Source organism: Pagrus major, chromosome 8 (genome assembly GCF_040436345.1).
Source record: "Pagrus major chromosome 8, Pma_NU_1.0".
Classification (NCBI taxonomy): domain Eukaryota; kingdom Metazoa; phylum Chordata; class Actinopteri; order Spariformes; family Sparidae; genus Pagrus; species Pagrus major.
Genome location: NC_133222.1, coordinates 31,987,270 through 32,013,273, shown reverse-complemented (window position 1 = coordinate 32,013,273; position 26,004 = coordinate 31,987,270). Strand labels below are relative to the sequence as shown.

Sequence of the window (26,004 nt, the reverse complement as noted above, 5' to 3'; positions counted from 1 at the left end):
TATCAAGCATAAATATAAAGAGAGGTTTGTGTGGAAACCATTGAATCATTGAAGTTAACATCCACCCTCTGATTTACAGTGTAATGAGCTAATAGTCTTTTAAAGTGTGATGTGGAGGAAAGAGGTTTGTCACTAAGACGGAATAGCAGCTACAGTGAAGACTTCAGCTTCAAAAAGGGTGTAAATGACGTCTTTTCAAATAAAAACGGGATCTCTGTACTTTAGGACACTTGGATCACATTATGCTTTCTTTCAGTTGTTTTTTAGTTTTTAAAACAAGTCCCCAGCTTTTTCAATTGTTCAACCTCACCCGACTTTCGATCTTCATGAGGGTGAGTATTTGACTAGTGCTTGTCTCCCACTTTTGCTTTCATAGTTATACATTTTACAATTAAAAAGCTAATGTCCTTGAGAGATTTCTACAAATGCAATATAAGCTGTTATTCTTTGTGCCACTACAATGACTGGCATGAAAATTGTGAGTGTGTCCCAAATCACACTTTTTCTTTTTACTTTCAGTACGTACTCCATCTGCCCTCACAAAGTACATACTGTTGGATGAAGTGTGCATACAATTGTAAAATATTACTTTGTCATGACAGTACGTCTTGAACTTTGACCCTCCTGCTCTTATATCCATCACAGCCTTAGTGCAAAATTTTTGAGTACAAAGGAAAGGTACTGACACATGAATGCGCTGTCATCTGTCATTGCAGTGTCTGTCATTCTGTCAAATGAGCTGTCGTCTGTCAGTGAGCTGTCAAATGTCCGTGCCAGATGCGGTAGGAAATCCTGGTATTTTTAGCATACTGCATTTCACATACTTTGTATACTTTTTCTGGCATACTGAATAGTATGGTAGTATGGGTATTAGAGCACATGAGCGATGACTTCTGACTGACCTTTTTTCATGTGGAGATTCATCAGTAAAACTGCTGAGCCCCATCCAACCATCTGAACAGCCAAAAGCATATTTATTACCTGATCTGCATCTTTATTGCTTATATGAAGATGCATCATCCCTGCAACTGTTTTTATAATTATGATTCATGTGAATCCTTTGACACATCATGCATATACTGTTGTTCAGGGTATCAATGTCTCTTATACTGTTGAAAATACAGATGGATAATAGCCTTAATCTGTGTAATCCATCATACCTCATCATGCAAAGTTGGACTGCTTCATTCAGACTAATGACCTCTGGGCCATATGCTCACATATAGCTCCCATTACAGATTCCACTGTGCCTATAAATCTCACTAGAGCTATAGTCCCTGAAATTGGATGCCATATGGCCAATAGATGCCACAATACGCCAAAAGCGATTGCACTGGAATCACTGGGATCCCAGGGAGGAAAAAAAAAGTAAATTTAGTTTCAGGCAGTAACCCGTTTGCTTTTAATCCCAACTTTAATCTAGATTACATCCACATCTGGCATGTCCCTGCGTGCCTCCACATCCTTCTGGGTCCCCATGGTGCAGCTGACCTCTCTTCTCAGAAAAAGGAGGATGACCCCGGGCATTTTGGAGGCCACCCCAGGCTTTGACAGGGGATGAGAGGGTCGTTTATCCCAAAAGGTAGAGATGTAAGCTTCTGTTAGAAAGATCCACAGAAAAAACACAGATTTGTAGAGAGGCAAATTTCCAGAGCGGTGAATTGTTAACAAATAAGGAGGTGATGTAAGAAAGGGATTCTGACAGAATCAGCATTCACAGAATACATAACTGTGCGCTTGGCTTGGACAGCTGTTTCTGTTTCTTCTTCTCTCAGAAATCTGATTGAGCATCCCAGACTGGCAAAGTAGATTAGACAATCATACCCAGAACAAACCAAAAAACTCCAGCCCAGAAAATGGATTTCTCTCAGATTACTAGAAGAGATTTTATTTGGAGCGTTGCAAAGTACATATCATGGTTGTTAGCGCTCATTCTCCTTCACTCGCACACCCTCTCTCTCCAACACAAACACAGTCCTTTCCTTTTTCTCATCAGCTGATTAAAAAAAACAATATCCTCACACCACTTACCTGAAGAAACCATAGTCTCTTTGAGTCCAAGCACACATGAGAAAGAGATGAATATACATCATATATGGGCCAAACTATGAGTTTGTTTATATATTCTTCTCAGAACATGGCTTCAAGCTTCTCAAAAATAAACTAAGATGAGCACTTCTTTGAATTCTATGAATATACAGTTTGAGTCGCATTTTTAGGTCATACTGTAGGCAATTAAAAAGTAATGAGAATACAATTAAAAGTTGCAGTCGGGCTTATATTAAGTGTTTTCACAGTGGAAGGAAAAGCAACTTTGGATTGAATATTGCATGTTTATGTAAGCAGCCGGTTACTAATATTGGCTTTTCTGGTCAGGCAAACGTCCAGTTTAAAGGGTTTTTCAGTCTTTCAGTTTCTGTGCAGTCTACAGTGTGCACATTTGACCAAAGAGCAAAAAAAGAATTGCTATTTGTCAATCTCCTTATGTCCAATGCAACACTGATACCTTCCTCAAAACCTTATGGGAAGTGAGGCCTTTGGAGTAGTAGCCATTTGCAGTACTTGTATTGGGATTTGTGTACTAATGTTCTTTTAAAGTTTATTACTGTTTATGTTCAGAAAGCTGCAGCTGGCAGGCTGTGGTTGTTATTTCCTGCAGAATCACCGGCTTTCAACAGAGCAAGAGACTCCAGTGAGTGCACGCTATCCTTGTCTAGACGTAATCCCAGCCCAGGCGGAGCTGAGTCCACGCCCACTCCTTCACCTTGCGCCTCCTGCAGCTCCCCAGAGGCGGCAGCAGCAGCAGCCGCGGCGGCAGCGCACTCCTCTTTGAACAGTCGGTCGTGCTCCATCTTGAGCTCCTGGTAGGAGCGTGAGAACATGTGGAAGATGGAGGTAGCGGGGAAGGCCATGATGAGGATCCCGCTGAGGATGCTGCTCAGGGCTACAACCTGTCCTGGAATGGACCTTGGCACCATGTCGCCATAGCCCACGGTCGTCATGGAGATAATGGCCCACCAGTAGGAGGCGGGGATGCTGCTGAAGTCGTGCGTGCCCGTGAGCTCGCTCTCGGCCAAGTGGACCAGCGGGGAGAAGAGGGTGACGGCCACGCAGAGAAAGAGCAGTAGGAGGCCGAACTCCCGGGTGCTGCGCCTGACCGTCAGCCCCAGCGTCTGCAGGCCGAGAGAGTGGCGAGCCAGCCGCATCACGTACAGAATCCTCAGGGCGCGCAGGATCCTCAACACCAGGCCCAGCTTGTCCAAGTAGCCCTTACCTCCTCCTGGCCTCTCGTGATCCATCGATGGATCCTCCTCTTTCACCACCAGGGAGACGTAGTAGGGAAGGATGGCCATAGCGTCGATGATGTTGAGCGGCCCTCGGAGGAATTCCAGCTTGCTGCGGGCCTGAATGAACCGCAGGATGAACTCCAGGGAGAACCAGGCCACACACACCGTCTCTATGATGAACATGTTGTAGCACTTGGAGGAACACTCGCCCTGAGGTAGAGAGGGGAGGCGAGGAGAAGGAGGGGGGTGATATAAGGGAGTGAGAGACAGAGAGATTGAGGATGAGAGGAGCAGGAGTTTGACAGGGAGCAGGACAGATGGGGTGGAAGGCACGGTGAAATGGAGAGAAGACAAAAATCCTGAGGTCAGATAATCACCCTCTGTAATCATTAATAAATCATGAGCGACAGTCACTCAGTATGCTACAGCTACCGCAGCAGCACTGATAGATAACACAGTCACACAATCAATCAATTATTTTATTAGGGCGGGTTTCAAAGATTAATATAACACCCAGTGTGAGCGCTGACAGGAAGCAATCAGGTTTGCATGCCCTCTAACCACAGTATCAAGGAAGTGCAATGCAATAATAAAAAACACTTGGAGCAGAGAACCCTGCTGTTCACTGACCCTCAACTTCAAAGCTTTCCCCTTTTTTTTGCAAATTAGCATTCATTCCACCTCCTCACATTTCCAAATCCCACTACAGAACATATGTAGAGTCTAGAGTCTTTCTTTCACAAATAAAGGTCCAGTGTGTAGGATTTAGGAGGAGAATATTCATAATTATGTTTCCGATACTCTCAGATTTGTTGTGTTCTTGTTACCTTAAGATCAACCTTTTATATCTATAGAGGGAACAGGTCCTCCATCAAAGACTGGCTCCTTTTGTGTTTTTTCATGGTTTTAATGGCCAATGGGAGAGAGTGAGATGAGGGGTATTCAGTTGGTTGCAATCTGCACCCTCACAGCCAGACGCCACTAAATCATGAACCTTTAAAGCAACATTATGTAACATTTTGACTTTAAAATTACAGCTTCAAAATAATATTGAAGGTACAGTGTCTTGTAATAGGGCGAATGGTGTCTCTGTCTCAGCCACTTCACCCCCCCATCACTTGTTCCTGCACTATGTAACTTCAGTGAGAGGGTAGGATCACAGCGTTACATACATGTTAAGTTCAACATACAAGTTTTCAACACATAACATTGAGTTTTGTTTGTAGTTAGCACCTACTAACAAACTGTAACAAACTGTTACAGAGCTGGGATTTGGGGGGGGGGGGGGGGGGGGGGGGGGGGACTGTGGGCACAAAATGCCAATTACTTGGGTGTTACTTCCCTCATGCTTAGGTATGCTTAAAACTAACAAGTGTGTCGTCCAACAGCATCTACAGGCAAAAGTTTTTATTGCTGGTTCCAAATTACCAAGTGCAATATTTTTTTTGACCCATCCATCCATGTGGCTTTTTACCACATCACACTTCCTCTTTTGCTGCTACGGGAAAAGAGTCACAATTCCAACAGCTACTAGGGATCTGTGTCACTTCAAGTATTAGGCATTTGCTGAAACTCATTATGCTGTCGTTTTTCTGTCGACAGGATGGGAGAATTCTCCCTCTGCTGTAACTGACTTACATATTTTTGCACAGTATGTTTCTCAGACAGATCAAGAGCATTTTTCTGTCATTTTTAAGTGATTTGCATTTTTCTGTTTCATAAAGTTAGACTGCATCAGAATTCATGACGTCTTAGGTCAAGGAAACATTGTTACACTGAATATGAGCCTGCGTGACTTGACATATATTATTAAGGTGGATTTTATTTTGTTCTCTCTGCCTCTCCTTTCATCAGCTTCTGCCCGTTTCTCCTCTTTCCTCATTATTCACTCTGCATGTACCTCCCTGCTACTGTGTGCCTCATTTATTTTCCTTTCCTCTCATTCTTCTTTTCTCTCTCTGCCACCCTCTCTTTCTCCTCCGGCCTCTGTCTCCACCTTCTCCTCACTCATTCAGTTTCCTCCTCCATCACCCTCTCGGGGCTCCCTCCCTCTCATCCTTCATCCTCTGTTTGCCCCTAGCGCCTCTCTCTCTCTGTTTGAAATCCTTCATTCATTCAGGCTTCCTTAAAGTGAAACATAACTCCATCCACTGTTTCTCTATGCATGATGCATCCTTCACCCTCGTGTCCCATTCCTCCAGCTCTCATCTATCACTCGCGTCCTCTCTATCTTTCTCACTGATTCTCAACACAGTGTGACTCTAATTTCTGTTGTACAGTACATGCAGGGCTATTATTGAATTGGAGTAGGAAAGAGGCCATTGGACCCCCCCTTTATGCAGCTGGCTTACATTTGTTTTAAGCTGCAGATCACTATAACCACGTTATAATCATTTGTGTCAACTCTAGTGTAGCTGATATTAAAGGCTAACATTGAGGATGTCTCCACTTTACGGCCCTGGCCCACATTTGTGGTCCTGGAGACACCTATTATGGCGGGAATTATGGCACCACAGAAGCAGTTTAGAGTATTTTGCCAGGTGTTTATATGTCTGTGGACAGATTTGGTCAACGTGATAGCTTCACAACCATGTCAGATGAACGTTGAACCAGCGATTTGAACCTTCCGATTACTGGACGACCCACTCTACTGAGCTACAGCCGCCCTTTTGTGCAAGTTTGAAGTTTGCAAAGACTGAGTTTGTAAAATCTGGCTCCCTAGCAGGATGGCACATGTTTAAACGTCAATAACTGTATCATAACTGTGAATGTGCAACTGTCATGTCTCCAAAGTAGCTTAATGGTTGCCAGAAAATATTTAGAAGTGCATTTTTATGAACTAGAGCTGTAAAAAAAAAAAAATGTAACCCTAAGTATGCTGTGAATAACGTTTAAAAGACTTGTAAATAAAGCAGATTTCTGTCAGTGGTTCATTTCATCTTTTCCATCATCCTAATTGCACCAAATGGCTTTCTGAATTTGAGGAACTTCTGTGCTGCTTTACATGAGGGACTACAAAGTTCCACTTGAGGGAAGCAGAACAAGCCAGAAACAAGTTGTTGTAGCAAACATGGTTGCACACACTTGCCTATGCAGATTCAGGAGACAGGAAGCAACATTAGCATTGCTCTGAAGTCGTATTTCTAACCACATGAAATATGGATCTAAGTCCAATATTCGAGCTCCTTTTAACTCTTTTGGTTTTCACCGACCCCTGAGGAAAATATCTGGCTGTTTAGCTGCAACATGTTCCACTATGTTCATCATCTAGTTGCTGAGTTTATCTGTGGTTTGATGCTGGATACAGTGGGTTTATCAGGGCTTTTTTCATTAAAAAACAGCTGCCAGCTGCAGCTAGAAACAAGATTGATTGACACTGCAGAGTCAGTTATAATTCTCTGTGGGTTCATCACTACGAGTGACACTTTAAACATTACACACAGTCATTTGATCCATTAGTAATATAAAGATATCATTTAGCATTTAAACATATTTACTGAAACAAATCATTTTGTAATGTTATCCCATTTAGTTCCGCATATTAATAAAAGATTAAAGATCCATTTTATTGAATTCCTCGCTGACTCCTTGTTCGTTAAGGCATATTACACTTTAATCATTGCATGTGGGTACAGAGCAGCCGTTGCCCGTCCCCACACAGTGAAAAGTGGAGCCACAATTGCTTCACCTGAGCAGTTCATGATTTCTCTAGAGGTCTGAGGGACTGACTAGGGGATATTTGTTTCTCAAGCAGCATTTACACAAGGAAAAGACACATTCGATAGTTTAAAGGGTCAGGTGCTTCTTCATTAAATCTTTAGCTAATATTAACCTTTACGCCTCTCCTCCTCCTTTAATCTAGCCTGCATCCCTCATGTTTCCCTTGTCTGATGTCCACTCCTGCTCAGATTTCTGGCTGTCTGTCCATCCTGTATCGCCCCACAGCTCTGACGTCCTATCTCAACCTCTCATTTGTCCCCTTCTGTCACTGCTATTTCTCTCTCTTGTGCTGACATTAGGCCCATCAGGGCTCCGTGACACCATTCTCGCCCTCTGCATGATAGGCCATTTGTTGCAGCTAGAAGCTTTCTACTTGTCTCTCTCTCAAACAACACATGGACACACACACATACACACACAATACCTCCCACAATAGCCACTATCTCCCTGACCTTATCTCCTCTGTACGACTCTCTCTGGAACTAATGTCAGTGACAGCTCATTTCAACACAGACACTGTTCACCCCGGCAGCTGTCTCACACGGGGTTTCACATTATCGTCCGTATTAACACATCTCAATGTCAAATTAAGATAAAGACTGCAGTGAGAGTGGAGGCACTGTAAAAGGCACTCTCGGGACATTTGAATTGACCACATGGGAAACCACTGCAGCATTATTACAGCTTTCCCTTTAGTCCAAATGCTGTTTGTTTACTTGAATTTCAAGGACAATTCCTAGACTACAGTGCCACAGAAAGGAATGTGGTCAGTGACAACAAACAATAAACTGTGTCTCTGTCGAGAATTTAACAGCATTTCCAAAATATTATAAAAACATAACCAGAGCAGACATAGGACAACTGTGTCTTTCTCTCTTCATCTCTCTCTCAAGGGACAAAAAACAAGAATACAACCAATGAATACATTTCAAGAAAAAAAAGAATATAAACACACACACACTTCCCATCGAAACCCATCAGAGCAGGAACATTTTGAAATGTTCTTTTAGTGAAAATGTTGAGTAAATTGAACAAGTGTAAAAAACTGAGCAATTAAGTGATAACTGATGATAAGTGTTTGACCTACTGTCTGTGCTGGGGCTGTAGGTCCAGTTAAGTGCTTGGGTTTTGTTATTTACGTGACAACGCTTCGAACGCAGCGCAGATGCTACTTGTTACTCTCAGTGCGGTGAACATTCATGCGGGACTCTGCATGACAGGGTAACACAAACTCAGCGCTTCAGCTCAAACAATGTAAAAGAAAACAGAACACCTGTGGACATCAAGTCAGGCTCGGTTACTTTTCCGTAGCCGCACTACTAACACATACACACGTTTTAACAATTCATTTATGTCCACATAGGGCTGGGTGTTATGGCCTTACAATAATATTACAATATTTCTGGCCATATCGCGATAAACAATATATACCCAGATATTTTGTAATCTTCTCATAAGCACTTCATAAATGTTAGGACTGGGTGACAAAATCAAATATCACAATATTTTTGACTAAATAATCCTTACTTTAATATCAGTAGTGCAGGGATGACTGTTATACATCAGTAATCCGGACATAATGACTAAGTGGGTGAAGTCTGGTAAGTTAAAAAAAAAACACAGCACTACTGTAATGCAGGACAAACACAACACTTACCATATCACGATACAACGATATCCAAAATCTAATACGATATATAGTCTCATATCACGATAACATAATATACTGTATATACTGCCTTGCCCTATGTCCATATATATCTTTTGACATGAGATGGTGATCCTTGAATACTTGAATGAAGCAGGGTGATGACTATCAGAACATATCCTGCCACATTGGACTTGCTTTTCATTGTGTATCTACTTTCCTCCAAATTATTTATTAAAAAACTCCTTGATTGTTTGTGTGAAGATTATTTTGCTCTTTTGTTCTTTACAGTTCATCGAATAAGACCCGATGGATTATTTTCCATAAAACCTTGCCTAGTGCAGATGGAAATAACACCCACGCACTTCAATATGATTTGCCTGAAATGTCCTAAATGACGATCATTTCAAAGGAAAGGTGATGACTGAGGTTATATCCTGTTCCTGTATGAAGCTATTTAAAAAGGTGCACAAAGCTTCTAACCTTGACAGTGCTGAATAGTTTATACTATGAGAAGAGACGTGTTGTAGACAAAGACCAAATCAACCACAAGAGCTTATTTTAAAAACATTTTTTAAGCTTTGAAAGGAGGTGTTGCTAAAGTGGTTGCTCTTGGATGATGGAACTTTTATAATTGCTGAGACAAGGTGAAAACATTCTCAATATGACTGTCTTTAACACCTACATTTTACCAAACTGAAGAGCATCGGGGAAATGAAGCCTAGATTTGTGGCAAAATGAGCTGAAAGTGAGACTGACTGAAATCCAAAGTGTGTTTAAACTGATTCCACATTTTTATGAGTCATTTTTGTTCTTCGGAGGAGAAAACAGATGAGACGCTGAGTATATTGAGACGGGCTTTAGAGGAAAAGGGCTCAACATCTAATGACCTTATAAAGAAAATTTGTCACATTGCAGACTACACTGACTCTACTGTGTAATTGTTTGGTTTTCAGTCGTCTCTCTAATTAAACATCTGGCATTTATTGCATAATTCTTTTTAGGGTGTAACACTGATGTCACTGTTTGCATTAATGGCTGAGCAGACGGTCAGAGAGATGAAATTCGATTAAACTGGTGCAGTATAGTGCACACACACACACACACACACACTGACTTTCTGAGCGTGTGTGGCAGTGAAATATTAATAAGTGATAAATGACACAGAAAACACAAACACACATGTTCCTTCCTCTTTCATGAAAGTAGAAAATCACATTGTGTTAAGTAATAATTCTTAATTCGGGTCAAAGTTTGCCTAAAAATCATTATCATTCAAGTATACCACGGCTTCTACTGCCTGCCTGCATCTTGCTATTTTACCACCCAGCCTGCCATCGACTCCCTCCTGTGACCCATCACTGTGCAGTGAGACAGCTGCTGGATGCCTCGACAGCAGGACACTCTGTGTACCACGGGTTTGAAGTGTAAATGTATCTCTTTATTGTTGGACAAGAGAAAGCTTCTATAGCTCTGAATTATGAATGTGTTGTTTCACACTTGTGTATCAGATGCAGCCAGTCATTTCACTGTCTCCAGTTCAGTAATAAGGACACTCTTCCTATGTACAACAGGCATACTGACCAGTGATCTACAGAACTGTGCTTTTCTAACCATAAACTGCAGTGTGTTTAAAATTTGATTATTATCCTCAGGAATGCTCCCGGGTGTTCAGTTCTAACTTTTAATTACATTCTCTGCTTACTTCACAGCATGTCCCAAACTCTAGAGCTGTCTCTTCATCTCTCTGGCTCGAGGCCCATCTCCCAATCAAATGAAAAAGCCGCCCATCATCAAGGACTTTAGGGTTTACATATGGATGGGAATATGTGGGCGTTTCTCTTCAGTTTTCTGTTGCTGTTTGGCTGCGTTTAGGATAAAAATGGTTTGGTTTAAAATGTACCATGGTGCATATTTTGCATATTGTGCTGTTCAATTTCCAGAGGTTGCAAAGCTATGACATAATGAAAACATGACTGGTCAGTTGCAATGATAGTCCTGGAGCAACATTATATATGATGATTGTTCCAGAGACTACGTCTCTAAGACAACCAATTTAGGCATGACATGCTTGCATTTGATTGGCTGAAAGGAAGGCGGCTTAAAGACTTGAAGTCAGGTGCAAATTTGACAAACAGTATGGCAGACAGAGAGGAGGCGAGAATTGATTAGTGTGCTTACAGTGGTAAGCAGACAACGTAATTCTGTTTATACCAACACGTAACGGCACAGGTGCATCTTCAGGGTTTCAGGTGAGGTCCTAATTATGATTTGTTGTTGTGAAATTGTTTGCCAAATCTAATCAGAGCAAGGTGGTTTCATAAGAGCCTCTTCACTCAGTATTTAAAGGAGACCTACTATGCTTTTTCATATTTTCCCTTTCATTCAGTGTTTCATACAGTATACGTTGATACGCATGTAAGAGATCTTGAAAGTAAAAAAGGTCAAAGTCTGCACCAACAGAAGCTCCTCTCTCCCGCAGAAAACACTGCTCCTGAAACGCCTCACCAGTAGTCCCACCTTTAATTCCATGCCACCATGTCACAAACTTGCAGCTAGTTTGGCACGTAAGAATTGATTTAGCAAAGCTGCTCTGTTGCTGTTAGCTGTGCTGGCTCAGGCATGTATGAGCTGACCAATCAGAGCAAACTGGGTATTCAGGAGGGGGGCCTTAAAGAGACAGGAGCTAAAACAGAACATTTCAGACAGAGGGGGAATACAGTGCTGCAGCACTGGACAGTGTGAGAAAAATGATGTGTTTATGTGCATTAAAGCATGTAAACTTATTCTAGTAGTAACCCAAAATAAAATGATGAACCTGAAAATGAGCATAATTCGTCGCCTTCAAAATTTGTCCCCTCTGTCACTTCGTCCTACAGGTGGCTTGGGATCCAGGTTTGGGCTAAAAGGGGAACCAACGATTTTTCCCATCAATCAGCTCTTTGTTGAGGCAGACCTTGAACATACTTTGCACCGCTACATTTCTCTACACTGCTTCCCTGACCTTGCACTCACTTATAAAGCTGATTGAAGAAACGAGGGAAAGGAGGAGAGAAGTAATGGATGAGACAGAAAGATACAGAGAAAGAATTAGGGGGTGTGGTTGAACACCACACTGCTGGCCTTAACCTGAAACACTGCACATCAAGCACTGTCTTCCCTAGTCATGGGTTATTAAAGGGCTTGTATTATGTGACACCTGCATCCATCATCAAGGCTGTTCTGCTGCGACCTGATAGCTGCGTGTGCGCACTAATGCACACAGGGCTAAACACGTAATGAGTTGCGCCCAGTCGTTCACAAGAATCCTTGATTTGTATTAGGATGAAAGATACAAACTGGCAAACAACCTCCCAACTCCATTGTCCACTGACTATTGGCACGCAAGACGACAAGCACCATTAAGTGTAAGTGATTGTGAGAGCAGATCCAAACAGTTTTATCTGAGGTACAGGCTGCCAAGTGTCCTATCACCAGCAAAGACCACCAGCTTGTTCACGCACAAACACCCTAATGGAGAGAAATGAAAGAGGGAAGGTGGAGAGGAGCGATAGCTGGAACAAAAGGGAAGATGAGGATAGAACGAGGGAGAGTAGGTGGCTGAGCGGTGAGGAGAAAGGGATTACAAGATCAGCTGATGAGGAAAAGATGAGGTGACTTCCAAAGCATGGGTTACCCTTCATACCCTAAAAGGCTCTATTCTCCGTCTGTCAGGGTGCTGCACACACACACACACACACACACACACACACACAAACACAAACACACATCGTCACCGATTCAAATAGAGTCTCGAGGTTTGTCCTCAAAATGCTGTTCAAGCAATTCAGTGTTGATAGTTTCTCATCCATTCTAAAGTGTTTCATGTCTCATCAAATTCAAGATGTTATAGGTGCATCAGCAATATACTCACAAAAGTGACACACACAAACACACAGACACACACACACAGAGCAGAGGAGCCATGTTAATATCACAGCGCTGTGCAAGCACTAAACTACATACTTTTTTATTTTTTATCCATTACAAGACACTGGAAGTTTCGCATCAATTTGTTGCATCAATAAGCATGTCAGAAAAATAAATCAAAGAGACACACACATCTGCTGCCGGCCCTGCTGGATGCACGTAGGAATGCAGAGGCACGTCGCAAGACAATGCATTTGATGGGGCGTGCTGCAGCGTGAAGAGGGGTGTTTAATTTTGTGGGTAGCTCTGAGCAACCTTGCAGGGGCTCAGTATTTAACCTTGGGGACTAGGGACAGAGTGCAATTAAAGGGTAACTCCACCAATTTTAAACATTAAAGTCTGTTTACAGGTCTTCAGGAGTGAGTGTATGTTAAAAAAAGGGGGGGGGCTTTTGTGGCTCCATAAACTGCATGTAATCTGATAAATTGCTTCCAGTGATGTCACTCAGTGGCTAAGCTGCATTGCGGGTAATGTAGGTGCCAGGTTTTGAAGAGCAGGCCACTGGTCTAACATTGCACTCCTGTAACACTGGTGGATACATTAGGGACAGTTTAAAAAAAGATTAAAATCGATACAGCAGAACCAGAGACATCACCTTTGTTATCCCACGCATTCCTCATCCTTTTAAAAGCCTGGTTCCTACATTACCCACAATGCAGCTTAGCCAATGAGTGACATCACTGGAGGCAATTTATCACAAAACCTGCAGCTTCCCCTGGAGCCACAAAAAGGCTTTATACTACAGTTTCCACATATACGGTAGTACTCCCCAATACCTGTAAACACACTTTAATGTATAAAGTTATCCTTTAAACCCTGAGGGTGCTTTCTTGTGACTTTTGTCCTCAAGCGAACAACAGAAACATCTTAACCCTGCTGTGAGGTGGGATGCCATGGGGAGCTGTTGAACCAAAAAAAAACTGAGCCTTTGAGAAAGAAAGTGGGCATCAGGCATCCACAGGAAGAATGTGAAAACTGGTGGATCCTGACGCTCAGTATGCCTCACATTATGTCTGCAGCAGGTGTTTTGATTTGCAATAAGCTCTGATAAAATACTTTAATATGTTTGTTTTTGTTGGTGAAAGTGTTTGGGCGGGTTTCCAAAATTAAAAATGAAAGGCCTTGTTGTTGGACTAATTTGTTCAACTCATCTGTGACTTTGCTGGCTTTATTGTACCTTCATAAGAAATCTCTGTGGTGTTTGTCACCAACAGTAAGGGGAAATATTTATTTCTTGTTTTTTGTGTGCAAATTTTAGAGCGTATTAGTACAAAGTTGGCTGTGAGAGACCTAAAATGAAGCATCTGTCCTTTTCAGAATAAAATGCTGGTTTAAGCCAAACATGATTGTTGTTGGTTACAATCAAGAGAGAGAGAATACAACTTCTTCTTTTTTTACAGGCATTGTTGTTGCTGTTTTTATTGTTTGTTTGTTTTTTTCAGGCATTTTTCCCCTCCTGTGGGCGTTGTTATCAGAGTATGTCACCTTACACTCTGTCTCTGTAGAGCTGCTGCTGTGTTCATTTGTTTTTTCATGTGTGTGCTTTGTGTTTTGCATGTGCCGTGGCCTCAGCTGTTTCTCCTCTCCATATTGCTCTGCCCTCAGCTCTTCTCTCTTCATGATGTTTTCAGGTTTCCCTGACGGTGTCATCCCTCACCTGTCCAACAGGCACCCTCAGTGTGCGCTCCTTGTGGTTCATCGTTAATCAGCCCTGATCTGTCGCTGCCTCCACAGCTGCACCAATTACTGTCTGAGCGTAAATAGATGGAGCTGTTTTGTATGCTAGTTGCCAGATTGTCTGTTCCTTTGCTGCAGTATTTCTTTCAGCTCTTACGTCAGCATTTGTAACAACAAAGTTTTCTGATGAAATCTCTTGATTTCAAAAGGAATTACTGCAATGAGTTTTTTTGCTTTTCTAAATCCGCGAAAAAACTTTGCTTTGCACAAATTGGTACCATGGTTCAGTCTTGACTGTGCTGTATTGCACAAACCACTTTCATGTAACAGTCTTCTGCTGGTGTGTAAACCGCTCCATTAAAAAGGAGTGGTTCCCAGACATTTATGAGAGAGGAATCAATGGGCCATTTGAGGGGGGCTGCTATCCCCCTTGTTAGCAAAATGACCAAAGTGCATCTCCCTTGTTTACCTGCCATCTCCCCTCTCCAATCCCGAGTAGCAGAGAGTCTCTTTCTCATGTTAATTAGTCTGCCTGCGTTATTGATCCTTTATCTGACTTAAGATTGTACGAGTTAGAATATATGGCCCCGGGCCATGGCTCTGAAATATCGGTAGCCTTTTAGATGGAAAGCATCTTTGAAAATATTTCCCCCAAGACTCATTTTTTAATTCCATAACTGATTAATTTTTTTTTAATTGTTAGCCCATCTGCTGTTAAGAAGCAAGCGGTTTCTATACACAGACATACTGAACTGCCTAGTAATATGCAGGCCTTTTTTGCTATATGCAGACTGTGAGGTTGCATGGGGGCCCTGAAGCCACCACCCCAAACAGTGTGCTCTGGTGATGATCTGGCCTAATTTATTTTATTAATTGTTGTTGTTGTTCTTTTTTTTTTTTTTTTTTGGAGGGGAAGGATTTATTTTTATATGTTAAGTCCTGTATGATTTCAGTAGTCTCTTGATATTGGGAAGCCCCAGTGTTTCCAATTTATTATCATTTTCAGAAGTTTTATACTGCTGGGTTCAACTTGAGATGTTGTTCTGAATTTTCTGGATTTAGCCTCTTTCCCTCTTTAAATGCACTAGATTGATGGATTTCAATAATAAATGGGGGGCCTCTGTTTATATGTCCCATGTCAAAAGTCTGCAAACAATCCTTCCCACAGTACAGCTGATTTCTGGTGCACTCAGGGGTTTGTCATCATCTGATATATCTGGAGATTAGGTCATTTTTACAAGGTGTTTGAATGGTTATTGACTAACAGTAAATCATATCATCAAAGTTTCTCCTCTGTTCCATCACTTTGCAGGCTGCTTTATTGCCACATCCTGATGGAAGACTTGTCTTGTTGTTGAACCCCATTAGTTTTGGTTCGGTGAGTCTTGGGGAGGATTCTACCCGCTGGCCTTCAGTCCTTTGAAGGACACACTTTTCTTAGACCTTCTTTTAGCATTTTGTGTCCTTGTAATTTTCCATCACCAAAGAAGCACAAAAAAACAAATCATGAAGACGTGGAGAGGTTCATTTTGTTTAAAAGTTATAATTTTCTTTTGTCGGGCTCATAAAACAGCAGAATGTAAACTATGAAAGGTCCTGCATGGTGAAATCAGTATTTCCCCTGTCAGCAACAATCACGAGCACCAACATATTGAGATCTAAGAGGCTCCTCTCCTCTCACTTCAGTGCGCTGTACTTGTCTATGCTGTGCCGTGCTGTACAACCCCATCCTGGCACGGACAGGATAAACACCTCATACTTTGCTGTTCTCTCCCATAATCCCACTTGGCAGCCATGCAGCACATCAGACAGGAGGGGATACAGCTCGTAAGCAGATAGGCTGCAAGAGGCATGGAATCTGCTCCGCACTGATACAGTCAAACAGAACACACAGATGCCCGCAGACATAAAAACACAGAAAACGTGTGTGCATGCTAATTATTAGCACATACACTGACACTTATATAGCGTCAGTGCTGTAACGGAGGCTGGTAATTTGCATAAACATACTTCCAGATACTTATGTGGCTTGAGGGTGTGCAAGATGGAGAGAGAGGATATTTTTGCATTGCTTTCTTCATTCTCTTAATTCTGCTGAGAAGGTCATCTGCAGCTACTGTAAGGTCAGCTCCTTTTGATACTATATAATTGTGTGTATGGGTTCACCACTCCTCTCTTCTTCATGCATCAGCTTTATTCTTCTTCCTCCCTCTCCTTTCTCTCCCTTACACTCACTCTCTCCATCCACCCGCATGCCTTAAAGTCTTATTTACTTTCTTGACTTACAGTCGCTCCGACTGACTGCCAGCCTCAGTCTCTGCATGCCGAGCCAACAATGTTTACGGACTCGGACATCTATTTATGCCCTGTTCATGTTCATTTGACAGGGGCTGAAATTATGAGGACGGGAAGATTTTAAATGTGGCCCACGAAGAATGCATTCTTAATTGTGTGGCGCTGTTTTTACACACTCAAACGAGGCTCATGATTGATGATTGTGCTTTGTCTTGTAGCAAGCTGACTCTGTATATAGAGAGAAACAGAGAGAGTACACACACACACACACACACACACACACACACACACACACACACACACACACACACACACACACACACAAACAAACACTCATACAAAAGCTGAGTCATTTAAAGCCTTTTTGTTAGTTCTTTGTTTCTGCTGTTACAGTGTGTTTCAGGTGTGGGGCTGACTTACCTTAAATAAAATTATATGCTTGGAAGGCCTACAATAGTATTTGCAGAAAAGAAATTCACAATGCTTCATTTTCTTTTACAGCTCAGACTGTTGGCTGTGTTTCTTTGAGCTGCAGGGGAAAATTCATTCATGCTTCCAAGTCCAGACGGTTAAAAATGTTGGATGGCGAATCACAACTCCCCCTCAGAGACAATAAATGTGGAAACTGACTTTGTTGATTCGCATAATGCGATTCTGCACAGTCGAGAAGCAGGAGATGTAAGCAGAAATTCTTGTGAGATTTTATCACAGCCAACACTTTGATCTCTTTCAAATGACTCTCAATGGAGGCGGACATTGGTGCAAAAATGACAGATAAGGGAACAAACTCTGCCTCTAGTCTCTGCTGGCACTATGACAAACATATTCAAGCTAGCAAAAGATAAAGGCTCACTCCCATTTCCAATTCTTAACCCTATCCCTCATTTTTGAGTGCCCCCAGATTAAAGTTCTACTCCAGTTAAATTTTTTATTAATAGGAAATACTGCTGCTACTGGGTGGAGAGTGGGGATGCCCCCCCCCCAATCAGCCCACCTGAAATCGCCTACTGGTGGGGTTTATATCAACCCATATGGAATGGGACAAACCTCCAATCCATTCACAACTTCATGCTATCAATTAAATCATCAATTTATTTTAGCTGCAGATTGCCCAAAATAAAGCTGCACGGTTGGTATTGGGCTGCTCTACTCGATCAAATGTTAACCGCATGCATGATTCTCTCTCATGGATGATGGTTGATAACAGGTTAGCATCAAGCACTGCCGCAATGTTTCAGTCAGTCTTGATCAGTAAAGCGCCTGACTTTTTATTTACTCAAATTGTTTTTAGAAACACTGTGCACAATTATAGCACTAGAGGGTCCAGCAATGGCCAGCTAGAAGTGCCTCACTCGAGAACTAAGGCCTCATCACGATCTTTTATATATAGAGCAATAACTTTGTGGAACAATTTGCCTCATTACCTATGTCGTACCGAAAGTAAACAGGTATTTAAAAAGAAATTGAAATCTTATTTTTCACGAGCTGTACATGAGTATGAGTGACTCCATTTTGCTGTCTAAGATAAATTCTGTTTAAGACTTGCAAATATCTTCAAATGTTTGGTTTAACTTTTTAACATTAGATATATTATGACAGATTGTACTTGTAAATGTATGATATGTTGAGTATGTGACATTTTTGTGTATATTCTGTGTTGTTCCCTGTGGACCCCAGGAAGACTAGCTGGTTACTAAGGTATCAGCTAATGGGGATCCTTAATAAACAATAAACAATAAACAATTAAAAAAATAACTTTGCCTCATTACCAAAAATGATCCTCCTGACCAGTCAAACACCCTGGAAAATTGGGGTTTCCAGTCTTAAGGGACGCTCAGTGAACATATAATTATTATTAAATAACCTTCAGTGTTGCATGCAAATTACATTCAGAGGAGCAGTCCCGACAGTGATTGGTTGCAGGTTATTATTCCAGACTGTAATATTCATTTCCCATCACCACAGTGCTGTTGAACACGACGAGAATGGGAGCTCTTTTTATAGACACAATGTGATTACACACTATTACATAAACTGACCTAATATTAATGACATTAGCATTTGTATGTAAACTGAAAATCCTCTTTAGCCTCTCCAGCAAATGCACTGTCATTGTCACAAATCACTTTAAAACTCCCTCATGCCCATGTGGTGCAGATAGATGCGGGTGACACGCATGTAGTTTTCTCAGGCTTTGTTTGATTCTGACATAAGAAATACCTTGTTTTCTAGCGATCATGAAAAAAAAAACAAAAAACGATTTTGTAACCAGAACAGAGGTTGTTTACACGGTTTTTGCAGCCTGTCAAGATTACAACTCTTGTCCTCATGATGAAGCGAGAACCTTTGCTGAACATCTATTTAGTCATTCAGATCAGAGAAATGAATATTTCCTAATTATCATGAGAGAATAACTGAAAACAATCATCTTTGCCAAGGATCTCTTTGGTATTTTGTGACATTGCTCAGTTTAATTTGTTTTATAAAATGTTGTTTTTCTTTCACAAATGATATGAACAATTATTCAGTTGGTTGATCATACTTCAAAAATAACCAATATGACTGTGTACTAAAGCCATGAAGTGCTTGTCTTGGGGTGTGTGTGTGTGCTCTGCTTATGTGTGTCCCCTCTTCCTCATGCACCCAGGTAATAACGCTGTGTCTCAGACAGTCTTTAAACTTTGAACAGCTCCTCTGGGAGGGAGATGAGGGAGAGAAAGGAGGCTTCTTCGCTGCTTTGGTGTTTACATCCTCCTCCCTTACTCTGCTCTCTTATCATCTTCCTCTCCCTCTCCACAGCCCAGACTCCTCTATTTCCTCCCTCCCCTCTGATATAAAGAATAACCTTATCTTCCCTTCAGACGTCACAACGCACATTATCTCCTTCTCACTACATCTCTACTTCTTTTTTGTCTCTTAATAGATTAAGATAGCACACACCCACCTGCCCACTCTATAATCACTTGTTTGATGGTTCAATGAGATTATTGACACGTCTCTCCTTGAGAACTAGTAAAAAGTCAATAGGAGAACGTGTCAAATCTTTCAGTCTGAGGCTTAAGTCATACAGTCTGCTACTCAGCTGTCTCCATCGCTCTCTCTGTCCCTCTCTCTCCGGATACTTGTGATTGATGCCTTGGGACGTAATTATTGAACAGCAAATCCCACTCCAATTTATGGCATTAAGGACATAAAATGGCCACTTCAATTACTCCCAAGGCCAGAGTACGACCGAATTAGGAAAAGGAGAACAAATCTGATGAGGCTGTCTGAAAATACTTCATCACCCGGCGAGAATATTAAAGACATGAATCTGAGTGACACTCGCCGAGAGTGAAGCGCTCCAATGTATATGCGGTAAATGAATAAAAAATGGATGCAGGGAAAGTTACTGCTTTGTCGGAAAGTTTTACTCAGACATCTGTGCAGAGTAAGTCAGTGTCTTCGGTGGATGTTTGACATTTGAACAGCGACAAGATGTAAACTCAGGCAGGTTATCAATGTGTGCTGAGGCCCGCTGCTTTCCATAGAGAGTTATCAACTGCATACGCCCAGTTGATTCCAATCTGAATGCTGCTGCTATCCTGCCAGAGATTGCTGAGGCCAGTGCAGGGTTAGGACGGTAGTCGTGATGGAAATTCATCTCGTCAACTACTGAATAAAAGTGAAGATAATATACGTGCACCCACTGCAAAATGGTGACATTAAAGAGCCATGAGCAGAAGGGGAATGGTTTGGGCTAGGTTGAAATAGTGGCAGCATTTCATTGTTTCACAGCAGAGGGTAGCTGCATACATCTTTCATCAACTCTGGTCATCCTGGTTACTCATTTTACACAAAGAGTTTTCTGTAAGAATCATTCCGTTTACAATTACTGTAAACGGAATGATGTGAGCATCCACACTGTTGAACGATACCCTCCTGTAAACGCTGGCGTGCTCCAGCTGTGTCGGCCGCTTAGGAAAATTGATATTAATGAGCTGTTACTGTTGCACGTTGCACTGACAAACAAAATATGAAGACCCACATAGATATGGTTTCAGATTGGCAGGAGTTAGGAGAATCCAACACTCTGTCACAAGAGCTGTCAACAAATTGTATTCATACTTCTGGCTGAATCAACACGAGTTATCCTGCTGATCATTACAACGGACATCAAAACAAACTTCAGAGACCCAATAAGCGTTTGTCAGTATGTCTCAGGTCAAATTACATTTTTTTTATGAGTTGTATAAATATCCATCTAACAAGTGTCTCTTACTGTAAATGTCATCAATTAGCTTACATAAAAGAGGTTAGAAACCCATATTATTAGCACTTCTGCAACATTATTGTGGTGGAAAATGTCCCCAAAATCAGTGTAATTGAATGCCGTGTAAATTCATATGAATTCTGATCTACTTATAGTTATTGTTACAGGTATTGTTCTTAGTGTGGATGGCCCTTACAGCTCTGATTGGTCAACTGTTTCTCCAACACAGCGTCACAGTCTGGAACCAAACTAAAACTTTATAAAAACATTTCTTATGTCTGTGAACTTTAAGCGAACATCTCACCTGACAACAAAACATCCAGATCATACTGCTGACACCGTCCAATCCACGGTGGAAGAATGTGATACAATGACCTTGGACATTTGAGTTTTGGTCAAAAAAAATGTCAAGTTTGTACACAACTATGTACAACTCAAGTTCTACTCCGGTCCAAAGTTTTGTTGAGAAGTAATCATGCTGTCCATAATGTTGACGTGCGTCTCTCAGCTGGGTCTAAAAGTCCACCACCATTTGGACTCCCTGATCTGACATCAATAATTCATGCAGCAATTTGCATTTCTGACACACATCAGGGGAGTTGTGCTTCCCGTCTTGCAGTCTGTACACAGCCTAAAGGAATAATAGTGGCTCCAGAATAATATGAAGAGTTTTTACATTAAGAGCAGAGCACTTATAGAATGGACGGATACACACTGACAGCAGGGGATGGAGGAGTGGTGGAATGATTATTATAAGTGAATTTAAAACTGAGCTGTATGACAAAGGCACCTCTCAAAGCATTTAGTTCAATGTGATATACTGTCAACTGAGGACATGCAGACACATTACATACTGTACAGATAGACAGAGGGGATCAGGAGGAGGGGGAAAATTAAGCACTGTTTATCTCTTGCTTTTTTCCCGCCAGAATCTCGCTCATCCTTTCTCCATTTTAATTCTCTCTCCAGAGCATTTTCTTTAACTCCATCTCTCTCAGACATATCCTTTATTTGTCCCCTTCCTCCATCCCTCACTCACTTCATCTTTCCTTTCTCACTCCAAACCCAAACCGAGGCAGGCAGCAGGATGAATAATGAGTGGACGAGGGAATTTTGGCCCACTCCAGCACAAAGCAGACCAGAGACAGAGACAAACAGCAGGGCCATGTGAATTAAAGATGACAGGTTTCCTACTGCTCCTGCCTGGGCAGGCGAGTCGGACACTGCAGATGGAGTTCAGCAACCCAACACACAAGAACTCAGGAGCATGCAGAAAGAAAAACATGAAAGCAGCAGATGGATTTGTTTACTTTTGGAAAGAGCTGCCATCCTATTTCCAAGAATTAGTATCGACATGTAAAGTAATGCTTGGATGAACACACACGTCTAACATGTCCTTATAACCCACAATGTCCTAACAAGGAAATGTCAGACACAGTCATGCACGCACAAAAACACACACAAACACACACCTAAGATGCACTTACTTATACACCACACGATGTCCTCACGAGGCATGGAGATGTCTGACACAACCGTACAGACATGCACGTGCACACACACAGCAGTATAACATTTCACAAAACTCTGCTGCTTTTTCCTGAACACTCGTGCCAGGAATCAATATCAGAATGATGGTGGCAGCGGAGTGTACTGACCCCTGACAGCTTCATTTCTCCCATGGAGCTCCACTGTCGCTCCGACTGTGTTCACCTGAGAGATTTAAAAGCCCAATTTCCCGTTTACATCAGATACAAATGCAACCATGACACTATACATCAGGAAACAGAGATGGGGACTCTAGTGCGACTTGGACTTGAGTCGCACTTTAGTCGCCACACACAGAGACTTGAGACTTGACCTGGACTCAAACTCAAAAGACTTGAGACTCGACTCGGACTCGGGATCCGAGAGTCGTGAACAATCTTTGTTTTAACTCTGGCAAGCTGACCGTCTGCTGTGCCGTTTGTGATCACCTTTTGCTACAAAGACTTTGCACAGGGCCCAAACAAAAAATTTGCCAAATGCAACTTCTGCAGAATCAAAAAAAAAGGACCCTGGATCGACCACGTCAAACTTCATCAGGCACCCAAAAGCACATCCGAATAGGTCAGCTGTGATAGTTAACGTTAGCATCTATGGACGGTTCGCAAACATGCTTAGCTCAGCATATGCAATGCCTGATTTAAGTGATCACATACCAAAACACTGAATAATGCTGATATTTTTTGTTAATAGATAAAGGAGTGATAATAACATGGTACATGCTTTGAATTCCTTAGATATAGTTATGCCGTGTTCTAAGCAGACTGGACGGCATACAGCAAATGATAGAATGCCCATTACAGCCATAAGAGACTTGAGCCTTGACCTCAACTTGCAAAAAAAAAAAAAAAAAAGACCTGTGAGCATCTCTGTCGGTAAATAGCATAGTTGCATTCAGCAACACTTGTACTGTGTCTCTGCTTCTGCAGTATGAATATCTGCATGCTTGTGAATCCTGCTGTATATTTGACTCTGTTGATGTGAACCTGCCCTGCACACAAAATATATCAAGATAAGCATCTGACTCCACTGCCCTTTCCCCCTGAAGGCTAAGTCTTGCAGATTTGTCAAAACAAATGCGATCAAAGGTCCATGTCGTAGGAATCATCCAGTCACGCAGGTTTACGGCACTCAGTGAATCAGGGACTCTGTCCAAGCTTTTACCCAGGCTCTTCCATCTGTGTTCCTATGACTGTCACCAACTACTGGACTTCTCTTGGCAGGGCTCTTGAAACACTCTCCTCAGCCTTTACAACTCATCAAGCATTCTGCTCTCCTCCGCCTCCCAAATTCTCCAGTATCACACCCTCGTGCGCTTGATCCTTTGGCTGCCTTTGACTGCTCATATCAAAATCAATACGGAGGCACCGCTGTTGACGATTTCTTAACAGCTGTTGAGCAGGTGTGTGGAGTTTCCCCGCCGCAGCCTCCTCGCACACATTGGATGCGTATATGGATCGTATGTCTTATGCACTGCATTAAATTTCAGCTTGATGGGAACAGAAGACTCAAGACTAAATGTGTGCAAAATTCAGAGAGAGCCATATCGGTTACAGCAGATCAGTTCATTACTATTGAATGTGCATGTGACCTTGTGTGTGTTTGTGTGTGTGTGTGTGTGTGTGTGTGTGTGTGTGTGTGTGTGTGTGTGTGTGTGTGTGTGTGTGTGTATGTGCAGGAATGTGACTGCCTTGTGCAAGTTTGTGCGACTGTTCAAGTGTGTCTGTTGATGTGCACATTTGTATGCGCGTGTGTGTCTTTTGTGCAAGATACAGTAAGCCCATTTCATTATTCCCCAGTGTTTACTGACAGATACTGGACAGGCCTCAGTGAGCAGCTCTGGCTTCATTATCTCACGCTGCTATGGGTAGACACAGATCACAGGACATGGATGGCCAACACACACAAACAGCGGCATCCCACAGGGATACTTGAAAGGGTGTGACGATGGGGCATTTTCATATTTGAGAGTTGTGAAGCCCGGCTTTTTGCAGCATCACAAACTCTGCCTCGGTCTGAGATGAAAGAAAGACTCTCACACTGTTTCATCACTATTAAACAATGGGCTACTGTAGACACACACTGACGATAAAATTCAACATTGCTTTCCTGCAAACAAAGATAGTGTCTGTCTAAATGAGCATCATGTTTGTCATGTTAAGCTGTGAGCAGCTCTGTTACTTCGTGATCACTGTGTCTTTGAGTGGTGAAGATTTGTGAGATGAGACAGCTGTAATCATTCACACCACTCAGATAAATCTCACTGACAGACTGGCAACTTACTATAAAAGTGAAATTTATGGGCCTTCTTCTGGTTGAGTATTATAACTGATTATTTAGAATGAGTTTGACTTCAGTTCAGGGCCCTGTGCTGCTGACGGCTACATTTACGACATGCAAACACACTGATTGACTCACCCTGTCCTCTTCCTCTCTGAGGTCTGGCATGGTGCTGATACACAAGCTGACGACTGTCACCGCCACCATGATCACCGACATGCAGGCAAAGATCTTCCCCGGTAGGCCAGACTGTGGATTCTCCACCATATCTCTCAGCCAGTTCATCACCTTTCGGTACCTCGTCTCCTCCACCGGCACACGCTGCATAGCGTTCCTCTGTCTGCACTCCTCCTCGCGTCGCTCCAGCTCATGCACCTCCTCGATGCGGGTGTACATCTTCCTCTTACAGCAGCGCTCCATGTACGTTATCTCCACCCCCCAATAGGTCAGCTCATCATGCAGGGAAAGGACGCACATCTCCCGCAGCAGACGCAGTTTCCCGGCAGCCAGGAAGTTGAGGATGACCCTGAAGGCCGACGGTGAGCGGTCGAAGAAGAATTCCTTGCGGGCTTCGTCATAGTCGTCGCAGATGCTAGCGATGTCCTCAGGTGACCGGCAGCCACAGAGGCGGCCGAGTCGTGTGAGAGGGAATTGCTCCAGGGTGCTCCAGGGGAAGGTGTAGCGGTTTCCCCCAACGTTGATCACTGCCAGTAGAGCATGGTCGACGGACAAAAGGTCCTCTGGCCGACGGATGAACTGAGCCCTCTGGTAGTGAACACCCTGGAGAGTGAACAATGAAACCCTTCAATGCAAGACCAGCTGCATCTGAAATATGTGTGACTACAAATAGCTGTCTACAACTTCATCACTTATTAGTGACCATCTTAATCATACCTTGATGGTCTCAGTCTCGGGGATCTCTGTGAAGATGCGGTCAAGACTGCTGTCATCGCTGAGGGACAGATTGCTGAAGTCATGGTTGGCATTGCTGATGATGGGCATGGCGGCATCTGGAAAACACGCTGCTCCTCACTGGGCAGCTCAGACCAGGTGATAAACACAGAAAAAGTCTACAGATTGCACCAGGCTAGACTTTTCAGTCTCAGGATACAGCAGTCTATTCTGTGTCACAGCCTCCAGCAACTTACGTTAACTCTTGTACAAAGCTTTCCCACGACAGCCTAGGTCTACTGTAGACAAGCAGAGCATAAAAACAGCTGTAGCTCTCAGTCTTTTTGGTCTTAGAACCCCTCATAACAAGGAGTTTTTTCACAGCGACAGACGAGCTATGGCTTTGGCTTCTAACCAACAGAGCAAAAGCCCAGAGAAGA

At 42.5% G+C, this 26,004-nt stretch overlaps 1 protein-coding gene across 1 annotated transcript; it reads right to left on the bottom strand.

Annotated features, from left to right (window-relative positions):
- Window positions 1-2,608: 2,608 nt before the first annotated feature.
- kcng4a (potassium voltage-gated channel, subfamily G, member 4a) lies at window positions 2,609-25,675 on the bottom strand. The gene is made up of 3 exons (XM_073472351.1): window positions 25,568-25,675; window positions 24,812-25,453; window positions 2,609-3,497 (listed from the first exon to the last, which is right to left on the bottom strand). The coding sequence occupies exons 1-3, from the start codon at window positions 25,673-25,675 to the stop codon at window positions 2,616-2,618; spliced, it is 1,632 nt and encodes a 543-aa protein (XP_073328452.1). The 3' UTR covers window positions 2,609-2,615.
- Window positions 25,676-26,004: the final 329 nt, after the last annotated feature.